General features: G+C 52.0%; 2 protein-coding genes across 2 annotated transcripts in view; one reads left to right on the top strand and one right to left on the bottom strand.

Moving 5' to 3' along the window:
• Positions 1–7,512, top strand: part of DRC3 (dynein regulatory complex subunit 3) — a 32,538-nt gene extending 25,026 nt beyond the window's left edge. The window contains exons 12-14 of the mRNA XM_036113063.2: positions 1,214–1,337; positions 6,297–6,428; positions 7,199–7,512. Of these exons, the coding sequence (XP_035968956.1) occupies positions 1,214–1,337; positions 6,297–6,428; positions 7,199–7,312 (370 nt within the window). The 3' untranslated portion in view covers positions 7,313–7,512. The remainder of the gene's footprint in view (positions 1–1,213; positions 1,338–6,296; positions 6,429–7,198) is intronic.
• A 1,138-nt stretch (positions 7,513–8,650) lies between these two features.
• ATPAF2 (ATP synthase mitochondrial F1 complex assembly factor 2) lies at positions 8,651–26,139 on the bottom strand. Its single transcript, XM_036113072.2, has 8 exons — positions 25,821–26,139; positions 17,550–17,594; positions 17,143–17,288; positions 15,621–15,718; positions 14,236–14,316; positions 11,084–11,196; positions 10,447–10,562; positions 8,651–8,992 (listed from the first exon to the last, which is right to left on the bottom strand). Exons 1-8 carry the CDS (start codon positions 25,951–25,953, stop codon positions 8,855–8,857), a joined length of 870 nt encoding a protein of 289 aa, XP_035968965.2. The 5' UTR covers positions 25,954–26,139; the 3' UTR covers positions 8,651–8,854.
• Positions 26,140–26,319: the final 180 nt, after the last annotated feature.

The following is a 26,319-nucleotide window of genomic DNA, read 5'->3' as shown; positions in this document are numbered from 1 at the left end:
TTTGATGTACAGAAAGATCTCTACTTGCACCAAGGTGCTATCAGACCCATCACAGGATCCCATGTCGTGGGACTCTCCACCTTCGAGATTAGAGGCATGTAAAACCTCCCATTTTTCACCAAGGAAAAAGCTCACCTTCAGAAGATGGGAGATTTGGCAACCCCTTGGAATGTTCAAAGAATGTTCCGCAGGGTCCGAGGGAGTTTCCTGACCCTCAGAACAATGGTGCCTTGTTAGAGTAAAGGTTTGGATGCCTAGCCTAGCCAGGTTGCTGCGTGGGGCCCCGTTTGCAGTCGAAGCCCTGGCATATTTGTTCTCAAATGAGTGATGTTCACAGGGAGACCATACTCCAGAATCCCTGCCTGCCTCCCGTGTTGCAAGTACTCACGCCCTGGGAGCAGGGCCACATCCCTGTTGCAGACACTGACCAATCCTTTATAATGAGATTGTCAGGTTAAATGTCAGGGTTAGGAGCCTACATCTGGGGCATGACCAACCCTTCTGCTACCTGAATTCAGTGCCCTGCATGGGGGTTGGGGGGGGGGGCAAACTGCTCTGCTCTACCCCAGAAGTAACCTCCTGGTCCTGCCTTCCTGGGCCCACAGTCCTGCAAGGAGACAAGTTATGGAGGCAGAAGTAAGCAGAGGCCAGGGCCCGGAGCCTCCCTGAGGGAGGGTCCTCTGAGAACCTGAATGTGAGCCAGAGGGACAAGGCAGAAAAGTGGGGAGGACATTCCAGGCAGAAGAGGCAGCCCCGTGCAAAGGCCCTGAGGCCCTGAGAGAGAGTCAGTTCCAAGAGAGGTTGCAATAGAGAGTGGGAAGCTCCTGGAGAGCCATGAGTATGGGAAGGATGAGGTCCAGTCTAGCTACATGATTAAGAGCTCACTGGCTGCTGTGGGGAGAAAGGGCTAGAATGGGGAGACCAGGACTTGGTTTGCTGTCCAGGCAGGAGGCAGTGGCAGGAAGAGATGTGGAGGAAAGAGGGGCTCTGCGGGGACCCAGCACCAAGGGGCAGTGATGACCAGGTGTGCGTGTGTGTGTGTTGGCTGGTTGGTTGGCTCTGGGGTTTTGTGCATGTGTACGACCGGCTGAGAAGGGGTGCCCTTCCGCCCTGCAAAGTCTATTCTTGTGTGGAGGAAATGGCCCAACCCTCTGAGGGGCTGCAGGGGCGCCTGGCCTGCTCCGCCCCTGGCCTTTGCTTAACTTGGCTGCACGATGGCTCAGTGCCGGGACCTGGAGAACCACCACCACGAGAAGCTCCTGGAGATCTCCATCAATACTCTGGAGAGGATAGTCAAGGGCGAGCTCGACGAGGACCTGCCCGAGGACGTGCGCGCTGTGAGCACTGTGGGCGGGGCCGTGGGCGCGGTGGGCGGGGCTCGGGCCCAGTGGGCCGGGCCGAGGGCGGCGGGCGGGGTTGGGGGCGAGGCGGGCCGGCTCAGGAGCCGGAGGGTCGGACGCGGTGCCTGCCCCCGCCCTCTGTGGCTCCAGTAAGCCTGAAAGCCTCCTACAGCCTGTTTCTTCACATGCAAAAGGGACGGACCGTAGCCCCCTTTGCAGGGTGGTTGGCAGATGAAGTAGGCCAACAAATAAAACACCTGGTGGGCACTCAGTGGGGAGCAGCTGAAGAGGAGCTCGTGGTAATTAAGGGGTTTCAACTTACCAACAATTTGGTTTGCAAAAGGTCATTTCTGTAGGGCTTCTGGAAGTTTCTGAGAGAGGCAGTTGCAAATAGAGGTTAAGTTCTGAGATTCCCCCTGCAGGTCTTTCTAACCCTTGCGTGTCTGTGGTGGGCTGCACTGGTGTGGTGTTCGGAACGGCACCATTTCCGCCTGGCCTGTTGCTGTCCCCCACCTTCCGTCAGCATGTCCAGGGATGGGTGGTCCCGCATCAGCAGTCAGCCCGAGCTCCTGAGCTGCCCCCCCCCGGGGAGGCTGTCCGGGTCTCCTGCACTGCAGTCCAGTGGCGATGTGTGTTGTTTCTCTGGGGAGGGACGCAGGCCAGATCCTTGGCAGGAGCCTGCTTTCATTCCTTCATCATTCATCCCACTCCCCATTTCTCAGCTTCTCTCACCTCCATGTTAGCATGAGATCAAGCCACACTGTCCTTTGCCTGGACCACTGGCCTCCTTGCTACCCTTCCGTAGGCTATTACTCCCCACACAGCAGCCAGAGATCCTGAGGAAACCCAAACCTCAGCATTCTGTGCCTCTGCACAACACGTGGTAATGGCCTCCCATGACCCTCGGAGTAAGCCCTTCACTTTACTGCAGTCCACCAGACCCTCGTGCCCGGCCTGCCTACCTCAGCCGCCTGCCCCCTCGCCCCAGCCTCGGAGCCATTCCCCAAGCTCCCAGGCTTGCTCCTTTCATTTGATATTCCACCTAGCAGACATGCCCTTCCCTCAGCCCCCGGGTGTGTGGCTCGTCCTTCTTCAGCTCTCAGCTCAAATGGCAGCTCCTGGGAGAGGCCTTCCCTCATCACTTTCCTGGAAAGCCACTGTGTCTCGATCACACATCCCATTTATCGCTGTCAGAGCCCGTATTGCAATTTCAGGCTCTCACGCATGTGTTGATTTGCTTATGTGACTATTCACACCGCATCCAGGCTCACGGGGAAGGCAGGGACGGCCTCTTCGCGGCCAGGTCCCTCGCCAGGGCCAGCAATGGTGTGTGGCACTGCCACAGTCCAGCTGAAGGGCCCTCAGTTCGTCAGGGGCTGGCTGAGTCCCCGGACAGAGACCAGCAGTCCCGGCTCCCACGGCCTCTGTTGGGGGCCGAGACAGACGCCTAGGGCAGCAGGGTGGTGGCCGGCCCTGCCTCCCTCAACCCCTGCCCAAGCTGCTGTGGCCAGACAAAAGATGTCACTAGTGACTCCCCTGAGCCCTGAAATAAGGCTGCCCCCAAGAGCCCACTCTGCTGTGTCCCAGAGGGACCATCGAGGAGTCATGGAGTTCCCCCATGGCACGCCTCCCAGTCTGTGACACTCAGCGGGCACAGGACTGACACATCCCTAATAACTGGGACACAGAAAAATCTGGGCCCCAAAATTCAGCGGCAGACAAGCAGGCTGGACTGGTGCCTCCAGTGGCCAGCCCTCTCTCCTGCCAGGATGATTCTGCCTGGCACCATCTGTCACCTGTTCCTGTGGCTCCGGGAACACTCAGTACCTGCCGACTGGGTGGGGGCAGACCACAGTGGCTGGCGACGCGGAGCTCCACCCGCCGTAGGCTTGCCACCGTCCGGGCACGGAAGCCTGAGGCTCACGTAGGATCTCCTTTATCTCCGCAAACAACCCTACAAAGGCGGTACTGTTAACATTCGCAGTTTACGGATGGGAAAACTGGGTAGGACTGCGTCTCAGAGAAGTCTGGTAAGCCGCACAAGGACAGCACTTGGGAGGACTAGAGTTTGGAATCGAACCCCAGCCTGAGAGATTGTAGACTCTCACTGTAGACTACAAGCTGGCGTTCTGGGTTTGCCCAGGGCCCTAGGCCCTAGGGTAATGGGGCTCTGCCTTGGGCTTGCTGGTAGGACTGGTGTCGAATGCCACCCTCGAGGCCTCATGGGGGCAGCCAGCTGAGCCCACTGCACAGCCCGCCCTCTGTGGGCCAGGGTGAGCTCTGTCCTTTGAGGAACGCCTGCAGTTGCATAGAGAGACATCAGCAGGACCTTAATACTGTGGCTTAGGTCTCCCTAGTTATTTTTTTAAGTAGGCTCCACACCCAGCACGGAGCCCAACACAGAGCTTGAACTCCCAACCCTGAGATCGAGACCCGAGCTGAGATCAAGAGTCAGACATTTGGGGCGCCTGGGTGGCTCAGTCGTTAAGCGTCTGCCTTCGGCTCAGGTCATGATCCCAGGGTCCTGGGATCGAGCCCCGCATCAGGCTCCCTGCTCCATGGGAAGCCTGCTTCTCCCTCTCCCACTCCCCCTGCTTGTGTTCCCTCTCTGGCTGTCTTTCTCTCTGTCAAATAAATAAAATCTTAAAAAAAAAAAAAAAAAAAGAGACGCTTAACCGACAGAGCTGCCCAGGCGCCCCGAGTTCTCCTTACATTTAAGCAACAAGATGGGGCACATTGTTCTTGGGGGGAGGGGAGGATGCCTTGATTGTAAGAAGTAATTATAACAACAAACTGCTGGCATTTACTGAGGGCCAGCCGTCCGAGAAGCAGAAGCACCGGACATGTATTCTTTTTAATCTTCATATCAACACAGCAAAATAGGTAGCATTATGGTTCCCTTTTACAGACGAGAAACCCGAGGCACGAGACGAGAGTAACCTGCCCAGAGACACAGCATATATGTGGTAGAGCTGCGATCTGAACACAGGCAGTTTGACTCAGACTCAGAGCCTGTGGCAAGACAGGGATGTTCAGATGAGTGAATAGGGCCCTCAGTGAAGGAAAAAAATCCAGTTTCTCTTATCTAATTATCAAGGAGCGGGTTCGCGATAAAGCGTCTCACGGAGGAGATTGTTTATCTCTTTAAAACTCCTCTCATTCAGTCCAGTGATTGTGATCAGCTCCCGCCACAGTTGGGGCCAAATCTGTCTTTCGAAGTCCTTCGGTGCTTTGGAAGGAAAAGCAGCGCGTGCTCAAGGAGGAAGCTGTGGCGGGGAGGGAGGGGACAAGAGCGGCGCGGGCATCCCCAGTGGCCCTGGCAAGGGCCCCTCCACTGGGGCCGGGGGCCGCGAGCCTCGTGTTGCCATGAGCCGCTGCCACGTGCAGGGGACCGAGGGAGGGCACACTTGCTCCCCGGGTGCTCTGAGCAGCCACGTGGGCGTCCAGCCGCGGTGGTGGGGCCCGCGCTCAGGCCCAGGCCACAGAGAGGACCTGCAAGTCCCCAGAGACTGTGCTCAAGTGACAAAAGTCATGCCCCCACCCCGCCCCAAGAATTTGCTCTGAAACAAATGTGTCTTGAGGGCTGTGTCTTCACCTCCGTGAGGTCCAGCAAGGCCCTCAGGGAGCCAGGAGCCTAGGAGACCCGCTATGACCCTTTTTAAAAGTGAAGAACCAGGACCTTCTCATGATGAGTGGCTCTGGCTACTTCTAGATTACCGGGACGCGCTCCCGAGCAGGCTGCCTGAAGCCCTTCCCAGAGTCTGGCCCGGGACCTTCTCGCACAGAGGAAGATCTTCATGACTTCTTGTCATTTCTCCCATGCGGCCGTGCTAGCATCAGCTGCGTCAGCCAGCCTGGCTTCTCTTCATGGGGTTCTGTGGAAAACCACCATCCCGGGAAGTATTCACAGGCATTACAGGCATTACTGTGAAAAGAAGTCTGTGGCCAAATAAACTGGCAAACCAAGAGAGACAAAGTTAAAAGAGTTTATACTTTCCAGAGCCTTCTCTGTTTCGTGCCCTGTTATGCAAGGCTTTCCCAAAGGTATTTGACCAAAGAAAACATTTTTGGGGATTTTTTTGCAGAAATACTAATATCTCAAGATCCCATAGAACATATTTTGGAGACTATTAAGCTAACCACTATTACACTAAAGAAAAAAAACAACTATTTATCCGCTTGCAGTCCTCATAACAAATGGAACATTCGGGTCTTTTGCCTTTCCTTCAAAGCGTAAGCAGCGCTTGCGAAGTGCACCCGCAGCCTTGCCCTGCTCTGGGGAATGATTCCACTTGATTTCCAACTGAGCCAGCTACACAACAGCCATGGTGTGGACACCTAGGACCAGCCAGGCCTCGTGGAGGGTGGTCATTCTCAACAACTTTTTACAAGGCAGAAAACAAGGTCAGGAACAAGAAGGCAGGAGACCCCAAGCATAATCCAGAGTTCAATTGGGTTAACATGAGGGGCAATGGAGAGACAAGGTGGGGCGAGCAGCCATCGATTTATAGGGCCTTCTGTCCTCAGAGCAGCCCCGAGACCTGCAGCCAGCCTCACACTTCCCACCCAGCCAGCAGGTGTCAGGCAAATCAGACTTGAGGGCCAACGAGAGAGAACCACTGTGGGAGCAGACGTCATGAGTGAGGTCACCTGTGGAACAACCACCTGCCTCCTCCATGAGGGAAACACACTCCCAACTAGGACTGCAAAGTCAACGCCTTGGTAGGCCCCTTCCCCATAGCGCTTGCCGCAGCTCGGGTCTGGGAGGCGTTGTCCCTGGAAGATGAGCTGCAAGAAGAACGCTGATACAAAGGTGGGCGCTCCACTGGGCGCCGGGCAGCTGCCTCCTCCAGCCAGGGGACACTCGGCTGTTCCCTTTCTCTTCGGCCCTCTGACTGTGTGCTCGGGGGCAGGGAACGTGACACACATGCTCATCTGATCTTTCTTGCTCACCAGCTTTTTGTCGACAAAGACACGATTGTTAATGCTGTCGGGGCATCACATGACATCCACCTCCTGAAGATCGACAATCGAGAAGATGAGCTAGTGACCAGGACCAACTCTTGGTGTACGCACTTGGTGGACACGGTGAGTGGGTACTACCCTGGTCTAGGAGGCTGCACCCATTTCTCCAGCTACCAGCCGGAGAGAAAGGGGAAATCTTTCCCTGGGAGCATATACTCTTGGCAATATGAAATACAGTTAAAAAAAATTTTTTTAGGGCGCCTGGGTGGCTCAGTTGGTTAAGCGACTGCCTTCGGCTCAGGTCATGATCCTGGAGTCCCAGGATCGAGTCCCGCATCGGGCTCCCTGCTTGGCAGGGAGTCTGCTTCTCCCTCTGACCCTCCTCCCTCTCATGCTCTCTGTCTCTCATTCTCTCTCTCTCTCAAATAAATAAATAAAATCTTTAAAAAAAAAAAAAAATTTTTTTTTAAAGATTTTATTTGTCAGAGAGAGAGAGAGTGCACGTATAAGCCGGGGGAACAACAGAGGGAGAGGGAGAAGCAGGCTCCCTGCTGGGCAAGGAGCCCCATGCAGGACTCGATCCCAGGACCTTGGGATCATGACCTGAGCCGAAGGCAGCCTCTTAACCAACTGAGCCATCCAGGTGCCCCAAAATACAGTAAAATTAAGGATGGTAGAATTCCACACTGAAGACAGACTTTAGAACCCACATGCTAACCCACCCTAACTCCTCCCTCAAAGAGATGAGCAGAACTCGGAGACTTTAAAGTAAATGAGGGATGCAACTACACAAATTTCAAAGAACGACTTCCTTTTCCCCAAACTGTGCTCAGTAAAAGAATACCAGCAAATTCTCTGACTTAAGGACCTCGGGCTTTGCTTTCACCCCTCAGATCCACAAGGATGAGATCATGAGGAACCGCAGGCGAGTCAAAGAGATCAATCAGTACATCGACCACATGCAGAACGAACTGGACAACCTGGAATGCAGTGACGTCATAGATTAGAGCCTCGCCAGCCCAGACAGTTCTTCAGAACACAGTCCTCGGCCCTCACAGTGCGCACACACACCACACACGTCTCCCTGACCGCCTCACGAGCGTTACTGGGAGTCTCTCAACCCACAACCCCTCCCCCCAGCACCATTCTTCCCCTACCCCTGGGGAAACCTCCAAATGTAGAGAAAAATAAAGGACAATGTCTCTTTTCTCCATTCTTTTTTTTTTTTAAGATTTACTTAGTGATTTGAGAGAGAGCATGAGCAGGGTGGAGGGGCAGAAGGAGAGAAGCAGACAACCCCCCCTACTGAACACAGAGACGGATGTGGGGCTCGATCTCATGACCCCGAGATCATGACCTGAGCCGCAACCAAGAGTCGGTTGCTTAACCGACTGAGCCACCCAGGCGCCCCCATCTTTTCTCCATTCTTTAAAAAAAAAAAATCATCAGAACTCCTAATCACGTACGTGCGGAAGGAAAAGTCCAAGATGATCAGTTGGCCTTGCAGTTGGCCAGCGGCAGAGCGGCTTCCAAGGTGGCTGCTAGACCCCTGGCCACGGCCTAACGTCAGCTGCGTGCCCACCGTCTCTGCTGACGCCCCCAGGGCAGGCCTCCAGCGGGAGGCGGACGAGGCTGACGTGGACTGAGTCCTTCTCTTCTCCGTGTGCTGAGGAGGGACACGGGAGAGGCCGGAGCCCCCGGCATAGCCGTGGGACCTGGGCCAGCCCACCAAGGTGGAGGCCACGGCTCCCTGCATCTCTAAGGTTGGCCGCAGGGGCCACACGACCCTCCAGAGGTGAAGAGCACAGGCTGGGCCTCCCATGTCACCTCTGCAGCCTGAGCTCCAGCTCAGGAATGAGAAGTGGGGAGGTGACGGTACCTCATCTGAGCACAGTCAGGGCCTCAGGGAGAGCACCTGGCCTGCGGCCCCAGGAGACCGCACACGGCACCCAGGGTGGGGCGAGTGGCCGAGTCGGGAGGACAGTCGGGGCTCCCTGGGCAGGGCACTTCCAAGTCAGCCGGCCTTGCCCTGCCCGCCTGGGCTTTTACCCCACAAACAATGCATACTTCCTATTTTCAAGAGTAAATGCTTTCTTCTAAAATACTAGGAACAAATAGAAATAACCAGCGTAGGACAAAAAGGACTCATTTTCGAAAGACTGATTAAAAAACCAGGGGAGAAACGTCTCCCGGCTGAGGGCCGCACAGCTGCGTGAGGCTCCCGGCCACGGGCAGCAAGAGCAGGACGTGCCGTGGGACGAAAGCCATTTGACCTTGGTGAAGCCCAGACTTAGCACGAGGAATGGAGGAAAGCAGAGGCGCAAATGAGAACAGGCCTCCACGCGTTCCCAGGGCAGACAGGTATTTAATAAAACCAGCTTGAGAGAAAGTCGCTCGTTCGCTTGTCCCGCTCGCTCGCTGCCCAACTGGGCCAGGGGCGCGCGGCCGGGGCGCGGGCTGACCTCCACGGCCGCGCTGGGTCCTGGGGGACGTGGCAAAGCGACGCCGAGTGGGGGCCCCGCAGGCCGGGGGGTGCACCCGGCCAGGCCTCACGGCTGCAAGAGTTTGTGCTTCACCGTGGTGCTCTCGGAACAGAGGTGGACGAAGAGGGTGCCGGCGGCCGTGCGCGCCCGCAGCTCCTGCAGCTCGTAGTCGTGGGCCCACTCGATGTTGCCCCACTTCTGGATCTGAGGGGAGGGCAGGACAGGCTGCTGCGTGGCTGGCAGGCGCCCGGCTGCCTCACGGCCAGAGCCACATTCCATCCCCATAGCCGGGCTCGGAGGCCCGGGGGCCCGGGCCCCAGTCTTGCCAAAACAGGAGACCCACGCAGGGGAGGCAGCCAGGGAGAACCCTCGGGTGGGCAGAGCAGGCACCCATGCTGATGGGGTGCGGACAGCTTGGAAGGGGTGCAGTCCAGGCCCGGGGCCCGTGAGCACCCAGACTGCCGGGTGGGCCCGGCCCCAAAACCATACGTGCATCTTCCCCGAGGGGGCGCCACCCGCATGCCGATCTCCTCCCACAGGGAGGCTGGTGTGAGGCCGCCTGCAAGATGTCATCCTCTGCGAGCTGCCTCACCAGCCTGGGCTGCAGCGCCCCCTCCCTGGCCAGAGGCCCAGCCGCCCCAGCCGTCCGGGCACCCGGGATCTGCCACGTCACACAAGCCACCGTCCCCACGTGGACGACTGTGATATGTCCTCCGAGGAGCATTTTATACTTTGAGGGAACAGGTAAGTCCCTGTTTTGTGGCGGCTCGAACCTGAGAGCGGGTTTCTTGGCTCCCCGCCTCCCACAGCCCTCACCCCCCACCCCCAACAAATCACCCCTGCCCATTCCATGTCTCTAGCTAGCCCCTTTTGTGGTAGAGAAACAGTTCTTCCCCTGGCATTTTTCTGAACAGATGACTAGACGGATTCGGGAAATAATGTCATTACAAAAGAGTTTTCATCATGCTAGGAGCCGATTTTTAACAGCAATTAACCTTCTGAGGTTGGAGGAAAAAAACAGTAAAAAGACTGCAGAGAACGCCATAATTCTCAGAGTTAAAAAATGCAAATGACAGTGTAGCAAAACCGTATTAATTTCAAACCCACTAAATGAAAGCTTCTGTACAAAAAGGAGCCCCCTGTGTGCGCTCTGCCATCCAGATGACCCGCAGTGTGAGTCAGGGCGCCAGGGCTCCTCATGTTAGTGGGGCCCACCATGCAGTTGTGCAAGCAGACGATCTTGATCCGCCCATGAACCCCTATCTGCCAAGTGCGGTGACTGCCTCGGTCTGGAGTTGCCCAGACCTGGCTCCAAACCCTGGCTCCAGCATTTTCCAGGGGTGTCACCCCGGGCCTCGGTTTCCCCTTGTGTAAAATGGGGATAACAACAGCTCCCACCTGGCCAGGCTGTTCAGAAGAGGTGAGGCGATGAGGGTAGAGCTAAGCATGTTGGAACACGGTGGCACTTAGTACTGTTATATCACTGCTTCTTGACAATACTTTTGTGGGCCCTGAGTTTTGGTTTCTGGATGTACATGAAAGTCACGAAAGGCCAAATCCACATAAAAACAGTTTTGATGGGCTAGCTAGCCCCCCCCCCCCCCCAGTCTGAACCAGGGAGGGGAGAAGCAGGGACTCGGGCCGCGGACACTCCTCACCTGGTACTCCTCCTCCAGGCGGGACAGCAGCACGGCCTGCTCCACGGTCAGGCGCAGGTCCATCAGGCCCAAGGTCAGCACCAGGGACTTGAGCTGGGTCGCTACAAACTCAATCCCTGCAGGGACACAAGCCAGATCAGGATCCAGGGCACCCCCACGCCAAGACAGGGGAGGTGCCAGACCTCCTCTTTGCGAGCCCCTGCAGCCCTGGAGAGGTACAGAAGTGCTTGGTGGGGGACCGATGGTCACAGGGGATGTGCGCTTTCTGGCCGGCTCTGTATCCATTCCCCATTCTTCTCAAAGAGCACTCCGATTTCCACTGGGGGTGTGATCCCTCTTCTGCTCCTGCCCGGGGGGGGGGGGGCACATGACTTGAACCGGACATGTGGGGACTCCAGCCCCTGGTCCAGGGACTGGTTGGCACATGGGCATGTGACTCGAACCAGGCCAATGAGACTTGAAGTCAAGACGCCTGAAGAAGAAGGCAGAGCCAACTATCCCCTGCAGGGTGGGAGCCTGCTGTCCTCCAGGACTGAGTGGAAGGGTTAGTTAGCATCAGAGCCAGCCCCTCGAGTGCTCTGCTGATGCCTGTGTCCGTCACGCCGCCCTCCCAGGCCATGGGAAACACCACGCATACCTTGTAGGGCCCACATGTTGTAAGACGCCAGGTGGCTGATGAGCACCTCCCGAGTCCTGGCTGGGATGCTGGGCCCCATTATGCTGGTGGAGGAGCCGATCTTCACGTCGTATCTGAAAGGAAAAGGCTTCGGCATGTCCCTGTGGTGCTGTGTGGCCCAGCTTTCACCCAGAAGCAAAGTCCTCAGCTGCTGAGCATGCACGTGCCCTGTGAGGGCTAGTCTTAGGGATTCTGGGAGCATCTACCACGATGGCCAGTGGCCTCCCCAGAGCAGAGCCAGAGTCCACGCAGCTGCCTGAAATTCTAACTCCTTTGCCTAGAATCTCCATCAAAAGCACAGGGTGCCTGCTTTTTAAACCTTTTAAGAAAACTTTTCATATTTGAGACCACAAAAGATTTCTTTCTTTATTTTTTTTTTTTTAAAGATTTTATTTATTTGAGAGAGAGAGAATGAGAGAGAGCACATGAGAGGGGGGAGGGTCAGAGAGAGAAGCAGACTCCCTGCAGAGCAGGGAGCCCGATGCAGGACTCGATCCAGGGACTCCAGGATCATGACCTGAGCCGAAGGCAGTCGCTTAACCGACTGAGCCACCCAGGCGCCCACAGAAGATTTCTTTAAAAAGTTATCTTCCTGGGGCGCCTGGGTGGCTCAGTCAGTTAAGCGTCTGACTCTTGATTTCAGCTCAGGTCACAATGTCAGGGTTGTGAGATTGAGCCCTGACTCAGGGTCTGCACTGGGCATGGAGCCTGCTCAAGATTCTTTCTCTCCTCTTGGTGAGGATGCAGAGAAGGGTGAATTCTCTTACACTCTTGGTGGGAATGCAAGCTGGTGCAGCCACTCTGGAAAACAGTATGGAGGTTCCTCAAAAAGTTGAAAATAGAGCTACCCTACGACCCAGCAATTGCACTACTGGGTATGTACCCCAAAGATACAAATGTAGTGATCTGAAGGGGCACCTGCACCCCAATGTTTATAGCAGCAATGTCCATAATAGCCAAACTATGGCAAGAGCGCAGATGTCCATCAACAGATGAATGGATAAAGAAGATGTGGTTTATATATACAGTGGAATACTATTCAGCCATCAAAAAAAAAAATAAAATCTTGCCATTTACAATGATGTGGATAGAACTAGAGTATTATGGTAAGTGAAATAAATCAATTAGAGAAAGACAATTATCATATGATCTCACTCATATGTGGAATTTAAGAAACAAAACAGAGGATTATAGGGGAAGAAAGGGAAAAATAAAAGACGAAATCAGAGAGGAAGACAAACCATAAGAGACTCTTAATCATAGGAAAGAAACTGAGTGTTGCTGGAGGGGTTGTGGGGGGGATGGGGTAATTGGGTGATGGGTGTTAAGGAGGGCACATGATGTAATGAGCACCAGGTGTTATATAAGACTGTTAAATCACTGAACTGTACCTCTGAAACTAACAATACACTCTATGTTAATTAATTGAATTTAAATTAAAAAAAGATTCTCTCTCTCTCTGCCCCTCCCCATCTTAAAAACTATTTTCCTTACAACAGTATTTTTTTAAAGATTTTATTTTTAAGTCATTTCTACACCCAACATGGGGCTCAAACCCACAACCCTGAGATCAAGAGTCACACGCTCTACCGACTGAGCCAGCCAGGCGCCCCACATTTTCTTACAATGATCTTTTATGTGTTCTATACCATCCAATCACTTTTTCAAATATTTATTAAGCCTCTACTGCATACAAGCCTTTGCTTTTGGTCTGGGACATGAGCTGGCTTTAAGAATGACACATTTTCAAGACCAATAGTAACTATATAAAGGATAGGAAAAATGAAATAGACTAAAAGCAATTTTTGTAATTTTCTTTCCTGTGTAACTCATTTTTCCCGTTGGTTTAGAAATATTCTTGCTGAAATTTCTAATGGTACAAATGGAGCACAGCAAATGGCTGAGCTGTTTTGTAAACTCTCAAGGATGAGAATCTCGAGTGCCACAGAAAGTGGACAATTTTGTCCCACGGCAGAGATCTCCAGGCACCTACACTATTGTCACGTTTCATTAGACTCTGAAATGACACCGTATCTTCATGGCTCTTACACAGTATTGTCGTCCTGACATTTTGTTTGATCCTTAAGTGCACCGGCTGTGCCTTTTACTATAAAACCCTTGGACATCTGGCATATTGTGGGCACTCGGGAAACGTGGACAAATGACACAGGCAGAGAGCACTTCTGGGAAAGATGTTATGCCAAAAACTACTCGTGTCAGCTTACAAAATACTGAGGTCAAGGTGGTAACATGGTAGCAGCCCTCCCAAACCCCCTGGAATGAAACGGAATTTAATTTATTTCACCACCACATCAATAGTTTAATTTTATACAGAAGAATCTTTCCACTAGGGAAAAATACTGAGCATCATCAACTCCTAGAAGCCTTACGTCCACAGGACCGGTGTTCCCAGACTTGTCCGCATGTGTGTACATATCATACACCCTGTTTTGGGATTCAGTTTATTTTAATTTTTTTTTTTTTTAAGATTTTATTTTTTTATTTGACAGAGAGAGAGACAGCGAGAGAGGGAACACAAGCAGAGGGAGTCAGGGAGGGAGAAGCAGGCTTCCCGCGGAGCAGGGAGCTCGATGCGGGGCTCGATCCCAGGACCCCGGGATCATGACCTGAGCCAAAGGCAGACGCTTAATGACTGAGCCACCCAGGCGCCCCTGGGATTCAGTTTAAAAGGACAGCAATTGTGACAATGACAGAGATGATCAGTGCCCAGATCTGCGCCTTTACAGTGTGCCAAGCAGGATGCTAGGCATCACTTAGTTTACCCCTCACAACACGCTAAGGGGTGGGGATGATGGGGCCCACTCACAGACGAGGAAGCTCAGAGAGCTCAAGGCACTAGCCCCAGGTCACACAGCCTTTCACGGCAGAGCTGGGGCTCCATCCCCACACAGTACGCACTTGGTGCATGGTGGCTGATGCTAATTTGAGGAGCATTTTTTTCCAAGGGGGCCAGCCCTATCCCTCAACATCCGGGAGCTGTTGAATCCCATGGGTGCTCTGAACTCAGAAAGTCAACCAGCTAAGGGCTTCAGCGGTCCAGTGTGACCCCTGACCCCACCAGGCTGCCAAGCCTGTGGGGCTGCGCATCTTACCTCTTCTCCGCCCATTCTATGATTGGGTCCCACTCGTTCTTTTGCAGTTCGACTAACGTCGCTGGCTCTTCCACCCTGTAGCTAATTCATTGCAAAAATCACCTTCATTAATAAAAAAGTATAATTCCTTCACTCAGTGACAGACAATGGAAAAACCTAAAAGGCAAGAGTAAAATAAAACTTCTCAACTCCCCCCGCCCCGGCCAAGCCCTACAAGTCCTTCCCTAAAGCAGTAGTTCTCAGAGGGTAGCCTCAGGGCCAGCAGCAGAGAGTCCCCTAGGAACTTGCTAGAAAGGCCAATTCCCAGGTCCTACCCCACACCTACGGAAAGCAGAACCTCTGGGGGTGGAGACCAGCAATCTGTGTTTTAACGAGCCCTCCAGGGGATTCTACCACAGGCTTGAGTTTGAGAACTACTGTCCTAAACGTCCCCTGTTACTTCACAGGCCAAGGCTTGCGGCACTAGGTATGCGATTCTAAACACTAATACTGCACCCCCAGATCCACACCCACCTGACCCTAGGATGCTGCGCCAGCTCAGTCACTGCACCTCTACCTCCTCTAATCCTTCTAAGAGACTGTGCCCCTTGGCCACAAACTGCCTGTGCACACCACATGAGCCCGCACGGCTCCCGACGCAGCTGCTGGCTTGGGTCCCCACCTGGTGCCAGGCTATCCCACTTGTTTCAACCAAGAGACACAGAAATGGGAGTCAGGTGCGGGGAGCTGAGGGGCAAGGCCCCTGGGGACCAGAAGATGAGGGGGCACTGTGGAAAGCCACAGTGCGGTGGGAGCAGCAGGAAGAAGAGAGATCATGAGTGCACAGGAAAATGGGCAGCTGAGAGGAGAGTGCTGCTTGACCGGGTCTGCTGTTTCTCGAACTTTCCTTCAACACCACTGACTGGTTAGCTAAAGAACCTAGACGCGAGGGGAGAATTCAGAAGTGGAAGAAGCCAGCTCCTGACATCAACCACCGACCATCCCTGTGTCCAAGCGGATGAGTGAGGACAAGGATGCCTACGTGAGGATGGGCGGAAGTCCAGGATCGGAGACCCCGATGGGGGTTGAAAAGTGACCCCCTTGGTCCTGGAGCCTGCAAGAGCTGCACAGGCTACCACCGCACCCCAGCCCAGACCCAAGGACAGCTTCTGGGCTGCAGGAGAGGAGCGCCCAGTGCTCTTACACGGCGGCAGCCTGAGGAGCCCTCCCTCCCAGGGATCCGCAGGGCAGCTAAGTGGTGATGTCAGGCAGACCGCCTCCCCGCCCTGGCAGATAAAGGAAAAGGGTCTGCCTCTCCTTCCGCTGATAACGGTCTGGCCAAATGAGGCAAACAGCCCAGGGGACCTGCTCAGTCCCAGGGGAAGGCCCATCTAAATGTCAATTACCAGATGGTGTCGGTGTCCAGAAACTTCACAGCCGCCCGGATCAGCTGGTCCTTGTTCCGCTGGGTAGGGTTGTCTAAAGACGTGTAGCACAGTGTGGTCTGAAGCAAGAGACAAGAAGCCCTGTCACCACCGCTGGCCCAGGCGAATGCACTGCGCTCCAGAAGGATACTGCCGCAGACCCAGAGCAACACGGAGAACCCAGAGAGCACCACCCAGGGAGTGCCGGAGCCAAATGGAAGCCCCGGACCCCTGGTATCTCCACAACCTCAGCTGCAGCCCATCTACTGAGCACCTGTGACAGCCAGGCTCCGTGCCAAACGCGGCGTGTGACAGCCCGTGGGCCCAGGGGATACTCATAGTCACCCCAGGAGTAACGAACCTCCCCCAGGTTTCATGCTCCCACCACCAGGCTCTGCTGTATTTCACTGAATCCTCATGACACCCTTTGGAGTAGGTACTATTATTACAATCATTTCAGAGATGTAGAAACTGAGGCCCAGAGAGGTCAGTTACTAGCACTCAGATCTGACTGAGAAGCCCCTAGCTGGCCCCCTGACCACCTCAGGAAGCAGGGAAACAAATGAGCCAAGCCAGAAGCAGGGTGACTTTCCCAGCTAGGCGGCTTAGGTACTAGGACAATTAGTTTGTAGCCGTGTCACCCTCATTTCCTCAGACAGCCAAAGGACCAGGCCAGCCCCACGGCAGGCTGTGAAGATGCTGAGGACGCCCGCCTGGGTCTGTATGTCAAGGCCAAGCACGAGAATGACCAGGATGACAGCACTGTTTCCGGCGTTGACTGAGTGTTCTCCCTGTGCCAAGAACCACACCAAAGATGTTCCAGCATCACATCATCCCGTCCTGATCACCTTTCACAGATGGGGACCACGGGGCTGAGAAGAGCCAGTAGCTTGCCCAAGGTGACAGTTTGGAAGCCGCAGAGCCCAGACCCGAAGAGTTTAGCCAGCCCCTGCCCCGGTCTGCTCTAGTGTCTCAGCGAGCCACCATGTGTGGATGGAGGGCGCGCTCCAAGGGGAGCTGTCTCATCTCACCCACCTGGCCCCGTGCGTTCCTGCACTCAACCAATACCCACTGAGCGCCAACTGAGCCTCAAGTGAGGGGCTGGCTATGCACTAGGGAGACAGACATGGTCCTACCCTTCTGGGCTCACCAGGCGGTGGAAGAGACAGACTCTGAGAGTGCAAACATCGATGGACAATTATCAATTGCAAACGTGCTGGCAAAAGAAATGAGCAGGTGGCGTGACAGAAAATAAGAGAACTGGGCATCGAGGGAAGGTGACACCTGTCCTGAGAGCAGAGGAGGAACTAGTCATCCAGGACTGTTCTGAGCAGGGGAACCACAGGCGGCCGGGCAGGGAACGGTCAGCACGTTCAAGGAGGTGAGTGTGGCAGAACTCCACCCCCGAGGGCCTTATCCGAATTTGGAAAGGAGTCTCGATTTTTGCCAGCTACCCTAGGAAGCCAGCCGCGGGCATCGGGGTAGAGGTTCAGGAACTTGTTACCAGGTGCATGGTGTAGAACTTGATGGTGTCCTGCTGGGAGTCCCATTCAGTGGCCACCGCGATGGCCAAGGCCTCGCTGGGGACAGTAAAGAGCTTGGCTTGGGGAGTTTTCAGCTTCCTGTGGTCCAGGTTTATCTCAAAGCCACCTTGAAAGATCAAATGAAAAGCTCTCAGGGATTGTTAAGTGGAATCAAGTGACCATTCCTATATTTAGCTACTTGAATCGGTGCAGACAAAGACAACTGCGAGTCCGTTCACGGAGGGCTTACAGAAACCTCCCCAACAAAAGCACGAAGGGTAATCTCACCGCTGAAACCGGCTAGAGATGAAAAATGTTTCTACCCATTCACAGGGAAAAAAAAGGAAAAGAAAAAGAAAAAGAGGCAGTCAAAATTTCAGACACTCACCTTCACCCTGTGTGATGCTGACATTCTGATAAAACCTCTTCCTTTCTGTAAAAGAGATTTTTCAAAAAGGCAGTTTAAAATAACATCGAGACAGCTCAGGAAGTGACAAGACCAGCTTGTGTCATTACCGCTAATGCTGATTGATTGGCTTGATTTTCATATCACTATTCAAGGTCTGCCCTACTCTATGCGGCGTAATCAAGGGCTCCTGATTAAAGCTTGGGCGGGGGGAGGGCATTCACTCTCCGGGGCTAAGGGACGGACGGGACACACTGGTCAGGCCCCCGCCAGCCCACGAGCCCAGGGACAGTCTGATCGCAAAGCATCTCGAAGCCGCGAACTATCTGACGCGACAGATTTTTCTAGCACCTTCTGCTTTAATTTCTAGGCAGGCTCCCCCCGCAACACACCACCCCCGCCAGCACTGCCCTCATGCCAGAACAATGTGCCCTAGTCCAGAGATGGTGTCTGAATGCGATAAAGCCAGAGACCTATTTTGGGCAAGAGTCTGATGCCCCTAAGACAGCAAAAGAGGAAAAGCGGTGTGGACATGTGCGTGCACATGTGTGGCACAGAGGAAGTGAGAAGAGATCCCAGGAGCTTCTCTCATCCTCTCTATCCAATTAATTAACCTAATTAACCAGCATGCCTGCGTATTCAATGGGAACTCCAAACATTCGGGGAAAAGAGGGTGCCTGGGTGGCTCAGTCAGTTAAGCAACTGCCTTCGGCTCAGGTCATGATCCTGGAGTCCCAGGATCGAGTCCCGCATCGGGCTCCCTGCTTGGCAGGGAGTCTGCTTCTCCCTCTGACCCTCCCCCCTCTCATGCTCTCTCTCAAATAAATAAAATCTTTTTTAAAAATTTAAAAAAAGGGAGGGGGGAATATGCGGCCTGTGAGATCTGAAAATAACTTGAATATAACCTTCTATGAAAATGTAAACAAATCCCCCCTCTTAAAACTAAGAGTGCCTCCTAAGGAATTATGCAGACTCCTTTTACTAGTAAAGAACAAATAGGTCACATTTTGGAAGCTAAAAACCATAACCCAGCTGTAACATTTGCGATAAACACAAAACCTTGCCTCGTTCACTTGTTCGTTCTGTCACAAAAATCACCGGGGGCTAAGAGCCTTCAGAGTCCCTGACTAAAGTTACTTGTTGGAAATATTGATGCAGCATGGGGAGGAGGAGGAGATTCATTCATTTTTAATGCTTTAGGAAAAAAAAAAAAACCCAAAGAACAAAAACCACGCTTAAGTTAAAATTAAATCAAACAGACGATGAAAATCAGAATTTCGTTTGTGCAGGGGGGAGGGGTGGTGGAGGGAGGGTGTCTGGCCTCCAAACGTGGTGTTTTTCAGTTTTCCACATCACGTCAGTGTTTTCATCAGTCTCGTGCTCTATCATTGACGCTTTCCCAAAAAGGGCCCCAAATTGCATTTCCACAGCTGTGTTTTACTCAACGAAGGCCTGAACTGTTTTCCGACAAAAAAAAAATTGCATGTCTACCACGAGCCAGGTACCATTCTAGGTACGTGGGATCAAACAGCGAATAAAAATGCCAAAAATCGCTGTCTTTATGTAGTTTAAATAGTTAAAAAAAAAAAAAAAGTGATAGGATCTGCCCACCAAGATGATGCTGTATTATTATGGCATGAATTGCCACCTCTATCTGAAATCATAATAGCGATTCTCTCACGCGTTTAACACCAAAATGGAATGTTTACCCCATCCTGGTGCTTCTGAATGCCCCAAGTTCACGTGCCATCTGGTCACATTCAGAGAGTGGATGAGACACGAATCTGGAGGCCTCCTTGTGTAGGTCTGGAGGCCTGGATTGAGGCACCCGGACCACATCCAGTATGTTCTCCAATGCCTGAGCTGGGCAACGTGTCCAGAGCCAGACCAGGCAGGAAGTGGGAAGAGCTGTGAAAGCTGACTCATCGTCGCTGGGGGAAGGATCTGCCCCCATCAGCAGGAAGTGCCAGCAGAGAGCATTCTAGCACATGGCTGGACACAGCCCTGGGAGATGGGCCCAAGACACCTGGATTCAGGACAGAAACTGACAGCATGGGCTGAACCTAAAGCTGCCAGGATGGTGAGGTTTCCCACGAGGGAAGTCTTTTTTTTCCTCTGCTTTGGTGGTCAGGCCTTGCTTCCTCTGTCCTGGCCAGGTCCCCCTCTGTGCCTGATTAAGAGGAAAAAAATGGAAGAGAGTGGGAAGGATAGAAGGGCGAGGATGGGTCAACCAAAATTGCTCATAACAGCAGTAAACCCTGCAGAAAGAGAGGACAGCTCCAGACAAAAGGAGCACAAAGGCTGCCGGGCCTCTGAAGAGGGCAGGCAACCCCGTGCAGCGTTTTAGACAGGTGCTCTCCTGAATGCAGCGGATACGTGCAGGGGCAAACTCATCTTAGAACAAACTTCGGTGAGTACTAATCCTGTTCCAGGAAGTGGGGTAAGTCCTGGGGATCGAAATCAAAGCTCGCCCCTGCCCTCGAGGCACTTCCTGTCTACTGGGAAGCCGAACACTAAACCAGCCAAACAGTAAAGTCACTGATGGCCAAAGGCCGAGGGTCACTGGAGACACACACCAGGACAGCCTAATCTCATCATGGGCTAAAGGAAGACCTCCAAGCTGTCAGATTTCATCCGAGACCTGATGGTGAGGCAGGAGATAGCCAATCTGCACAGATGGATTCGTTTCTTGGAGGGGGTTGTGTGTGGAAGGCATTTCTAGCAGAAGAAACAGCTTACACGAAGGTCCTCAGCCTCACGAGAGCATGAGAGTTTGGAGAACTAAAACCATGGACGAAAGGACAAGACTGATCTGTGCCAGATCTGGGGGAGGGGGCTGGGTAGGTCACAGTATGGAGGCAGAGGGAGCCAAGTTAGGGGTTCACATAAGCAAAGCCAGGATCTGGAAAATTCATTTGGTGGAATCCATGACCCCCAACAATGTTCTTCACCTGGGACCTCAATGGCCTTGGGTCACAGAAAATAAATCATGAGACCAGGAACATGGAAGCACCCATGTTCTCAGTGAACACGGGATGAACTGACAGCAACAGGAACCTCATCTTTAAAGATGAAATTAACAGCCTAGCCTTTGAGCTCACACAGAACTCCAGTCTATTCTGAGTATGAATCGCTCCCTTTACGGAACATCTGTTTCAGTGGCAAAAACACACTGAGTATCTTGTAGGTGTGGATTATGCAGATACAAAGAAATAGGTACGTGAAAAAGTGTTGAATTAAAAGCCGGCCACAAGAAAACAGGCTATTTAAGCAGAGAACTTAAAAAAACTGCTCATGTGTAGTGCTGAATTGGAAATTAATGTCCATCAGCAAGTCCCTTTTTCCTATGAGGTTTTTTCAATCCATATAAAGAAACCGGGTGTTTTCTGTGTCACTTCCCCTACATTCCTCCTCCTGTCCCAGGCGTCACAGACTAGTGAGTGATCTTTCTACCAGACTCAATTTTCGCCTGGCCTTTGCTTTGGAAAGACTCAAAGCCTCAGAACTACGACTCCCACAGTGCACCAAGAACAGAGGAAGTGCCCTCTACCAGAGGTCTCAACACCTTTATCTTTTTAAACAGTGCCATCTGGTGGGCCTTAAGCCTTAAAGCTACATTTGACTTAGGGCATCCCTCCATCCATAATCCTAGGGCGGCTCCAACCGTTTTCAGGTATCAAAATTCTTCAGACCAACTATTTAAGAACTCTTACAACTCAATGATTAAAAGACAACCCAATTAAAAACTGGCCAAAGAATCTGAATAGAGATTTCTCCAAAGAAAATATACAAAATAAGTACATGAAAAGATGCTGGACGTCATCATCATCAGGGAAACGCAAAACAAAACCAGGAGAAACTACTTCACACCCACTAGGATGGCTATAATTAAAACAAAACAAAACAAAACAAAACAAAACAAAACAAAAACCCAGATAATAAGTAGTGTTGGCAAGGATGTGGACAAAGTGAGACCTTCATACACTGCTGGTGGAAATGTAAACTGAAAAAGCGTGGCAATTAAACCCTGGAAGAGTGTGGCAGTTCCTCAAAAAGTCAAACAGTTGCCATATGACCAGCAAGTCTACTCTTAGATATGTACCTATGAGAAATGAAAACATATGCCCAAACAAACAAAAAACCACAAACAAAAAAAAAAACATATGCCCACATAAAAACTTATACACAAGTGTTTATAGGCAGCATTCAGAATAGCCAAAAGAGGGAAACAACCCAAATGTTCATCAGTGGATGAATGGATAAATAAGATATGATAAGGCCATACAATGGAATATTACTCAGCTATGAAAGACAATGGAGTACTGATATGTGCTACAACTTGGATAAACCTTGAAAATAGACTAAATGTAAAAAAGCCAGCCAGAAAAGACCACATTCCATTTATGAAATGTCCAAACTAGGGAAATCTATACAGACAGAAAGTAAAATAGTGGTTCTCTAGGGAGAATGGGATAGGGAGGGAAGAAGATGATAGCTAAAGGGTACAGGGCTTCTTTTGGGGTGACAAAAGTGTTCTAGAACTTTGTTGATAGTTGTACAACTCTGTGAGTATACTAAAAACCACTGAATTATACATTTTAAATGAGTGATCTATAAGTGAATTGAATCTCAATAAAGCTGTTAAAAAAATCTTCGGGGCAAATGCATCTGCCACAGCAATTAATGTAAATGAGCTAAATATCTAAATACAGTTTTTTTTCCAAATTGCTCTACCATCCTGGGGAGGGGTAGGCCAACTTTTTCCATAAAGAGCCAGAGTAAATATTTTAGGCTTGGCAGGCAACCAGTCAACTCGGTAGTTAAAGTAGCCTTAGATTATATGAAAATGAATGGGCATGGCTGTGTTCCAATAAAACTTTATTTAAAAAACAGGTGGCAGGCTGGGCTTTATCTACAGAATTTCCCTCAACCCAACACAACCATTCTATGAAGACAGGCCAAGTAATGCCTCTGAAGTGGTAGAGACTCTGAGAAGCTAAACGACTTGTCCAGGTGACAATTTGAAAACAGACAAGACTTTCAGCCTTGACTTTACTGGGTGTTGCACTCAGCCAGGCATGCAGCCTCTCCAGAACACCTTCCCCTCTAAACAGCTGATGGATCTCTGACAACTGGTACAGAGCCGGACCACCACATACCCTCACACAGGCCTCCTTGCTGCAAAATCTCCTCTAACACCCCAGTGATCCTTTCCCAGCCCCCTCCTCTCCTGACAACCTTCCCTGGCATGGCCATTCCTAAGGAGCCAAGTTCAATCTGCTTGCCAGAGTCTTCATGGAGAAGGCCCCCACTTGGGTTTAATATTGCACCATTCCTAAGACCCAAAGTGGTAATGTCTTTGCAGTGCACTCATAGGCCTGGTTTCATGGACATCTCTCCCACTGGGCTTCATTTTTTCGTTCCTATTCTCTTTCATGTGCCAGCTACTTCCAAGAGCCTAAACTAGTAAAGTGTGCAGTAAAAAGGAAACAGAGATGGTAGATTACTTGCCACCATAATGGAAAATGGCACCACTAATCCAAAAGAACAATCTGCCTGTGCCAATTTCAGTGAACTCCATACGTGTCCGCTTCGGTCATGTTGAACCTTTCCGGGATGTTGTAAAGGAAACTCGTTTTCCTTTACAGATTCACACAGACCCTCTCTGCTCCAAACGTCTGGGGGGTTTGCCACCAATCAACTCTGTGACATCAGCTGGGTGTCCTACAATTCAAAGAAGTTCTGACACTATCTGCCTGGAGATAGCATCGGATCCCAGAAGTTAAGCGCTCATGAGTCCCACAAGACTGCATTCCCCGCTTCCTTCAGATGCCAACTGCAAGCCCAGGTTGTCTCCTATGCTTCCGACCGCTGGCTATAAATCAGAGGTTCCCAGGACCCCTCCTCAGGTTTGATGAATTTGCCAGAGCAGCTCATAGAACTCTAGGTAAAGATTTAACTTACTACATTACCAGTTCCTTATAAAAGGATATAACTCAGGATCAGCCACATGAAGAGATGCACAGGGCAAGGTATAGGGGAAAGGGTGTGGAGATTCCGTGCCTTCTCTGGGCATGTTACTCTTCCAGCATCTCCAAGTGTTCACCACCCCTGAAGCTCTCTGAACCCCACAGTTCAGGGATTCTATGGAGGCTTCATTATATAGGCATGGTTGATTAAATCACAGGCCATTAGCAATCAAGTCGATGTCTCCAGCCCTTCTCCCCTCCCCAGAGGTCAGGGGGTGGGACTGAAAGTACCAAACCTCTAATCTTGCGGTTGGTTCCCCTGGCAACCAGCCCCCATCCTTAGGTAGTTTCCAAAAGCCACCTCATTAACATAACCTCAGGTGTGGTTGAAAGGGGCTTATGAATAAGATACTGCTTTCAACTTTATATTTCTGGAGCTACTTTAGGACAAAAGACCAAATATAACAAAAGCCTCTTCTATAGCTCTTATTGCTTAGTAAACTACAAGGGTTTTAAGAGATGTGTGCCAGGAACTGAAGGGAGACCAAATATAGACAGTTGAACCTTGAACAATGTGGGTTGGAACTGCACAGGTCCACTCACACCTGGATTTTTTACAGTACAGTAAATGTTACTTTCTCTTCCTCCTGATCTTTTCCTTATGATTCTAATTTTCTCAATAACATTTTCTTTTATCTAGCTTATTTTAAGAATATTGAATATAATACATGTAACATACAAAATGTGTGTTACTCGACTGCTATTGGTAACGCTTCTGGTCAACAGTAGGTTATTAGTAATTAAGTTTTGGGGGAGTCAAAAGTTATATGTGAATTTTTGATGGGGTGGTGGTAGTGGTGCCCCTAACCCTTATGTTGTTCCAAGAGTCAACTGTATATTTCTTCTTATAACTCACAATATCACAAATGCCCCTCCTTCTTCTTCTTTACTGGCTCTTCATGGCCCACTTTCAGGCCCTTCAACTTGGACCCTGACAGGTAAACCTCAGCTACTTGCTGCATCCAGCTCTCTCCCCCATTTGTATAAAATTATGAAACTTAACAGAAGGACCCTCAGAGGCAACCCAGTCCTTCAACTCATGAAGGAAAATGAGGCCCAAAGGAAGCAGTCCGGCGCCCAAGATCACACAGTACCGCAGAGGTTCAGCCAGAGTTAGACCCCAGATCTGTACTTCTGCCACAATGTCAAACTACCTGGAGAGTTCTAGATTTTCTAAAGTAAGTAGTGTTACAGCAAAGTCCCTCACAGCCTGCAGTCACCTCTGAACTTGTTCTGGCCACCCAACACTCTTCCTCCTCCTCTCCACTGAACTCCAACTCATCTGTCAAGACTCAGCTGAAACGTCCTTTCATTCAAGACCCTTTCCAGACCCTCAAAACCCCCATGATGGGAGTAGGTGCTTCTTTATGTTCTCACAGCTTCTTTGTACTTCCCTTATCGCAGTATATTATACGCTGTTGTTCAATGAGACTAGTATAACCTGCAGTGATCTATAATGACAGTGATCATTAGGTAGGACCATGCCTGCCTTGAAGAGACCACCATGCCTCCAGCTCTGAGCACAGAAAAACTAACTGAATGAAAAGAGTGTTACTACTCTTCACTCATTTAAGAGAGTCATTCCCACTCTTACCCTAAAACTCTCCCCAGAATCAGTGAAAGAGTCACTACCTTCTTCTAGGCCTTATCAGTCAGAAGGAGAGAAAGGAGGCACCAGGGTCAACTCCTGAGAAGAAACGGCAGGTATTGTGGTAGGACAGTGGGAGGGAGGGTCAGGAAACCTACAGAGAAACTGGCCAGGATGGAAGACTGAATGCCCACTGAATGCCCCGGTTCCAGGACCCTTCTGTGCCCAGCCATGGGGACACAGGAAAAGGTCAGGCCGACCGATGCCCTCCACAAATTTCTGAGTCTGCTCTGTGACCTAGGTGTTGTCCTGATCGAGAACCCGAGTTTCCCTGTCTGAGAACAAGAATGCCATCTGCTTTCCTTATTGGAAAAGAAAACCATAAGCTTTGAGAAAAGCTGCACGTGCCAAATGGCAACTACCGTCTCACGCAGTGACGCGATGTGTGCCCTCGGGTGGTCTGCCCTTGCCTGGGCTTCTATTTTCCCCGATCCGTAGCGGGACCCGATTGAACTGCGTAACCTCACGAGCCTGAGCCCTGCCTCGGTTACCCCGCCCTGCACAGCCGAACCCCTCAGCCCACCTTAGCCCGGCTCGGGCCCTGGCCAAAAGAGAATGTGCCCTGGCCTCCCTCACCTGTTGGGGGCGCGTAGGCCCGGGCAGGGATCAGGGGGTTTGGCTCCGGCCGCACGGAGGCGGTGAGGGCACCCCGGGGCGGGTTCAGGAGGCGGCGCCCGGCGTGCCGCAGCCGGAGGCAGGTCCTCCACATCGCGCCCGAGAGCCTGGGAGGACGACCGGCGCGAAACCTGAGAGCAGGAAACAGAGCGAAGGGATCCCCAAAGCCGCACGCTCAGGCTGTACGGAAACCTGCCTCCGCCTCCCCTGAGTCCTCAGCCTCCCCTGGACGCCGCCATCTTCCGCATGACACCAGCGGCGCGCCGTCGCTCCTGCGCGCGTCCTGCGCACACCCCGAGTCAATCAGCATCACAAACGCACCTCGCCCCGCCCCCTCCACGCCGCGCCTCGGGAAGAAGACTACAAGTCCCAGAGGGCCCCTCGCACACCCCGCCACGTGTTTTCTCCGCCCGCCAATGGGTGGAAGCGCCGCGTGAGCCTGTTCCCGCCCCCCCCGGCG

Source organism: Halichoerus grypus, chromosome 2 (genome assembly GCF_964656455.1).
Source record: "Halichoerus grypus chromosome 2, mHalGry1.hap1.1, whole genome shotgun sequence".
Lineage (NCBI taxonomy): Eukaryota > Metazoa > Chordata > Mammalia > Carnivora > Phocidae > Halichoerus > Halichoerus grypus.
The sequence above is the reverse complement of the archived record's forward strand: the minus strand, read 5'-3'. Positions and strand labels throughout refer to the sequence as shown.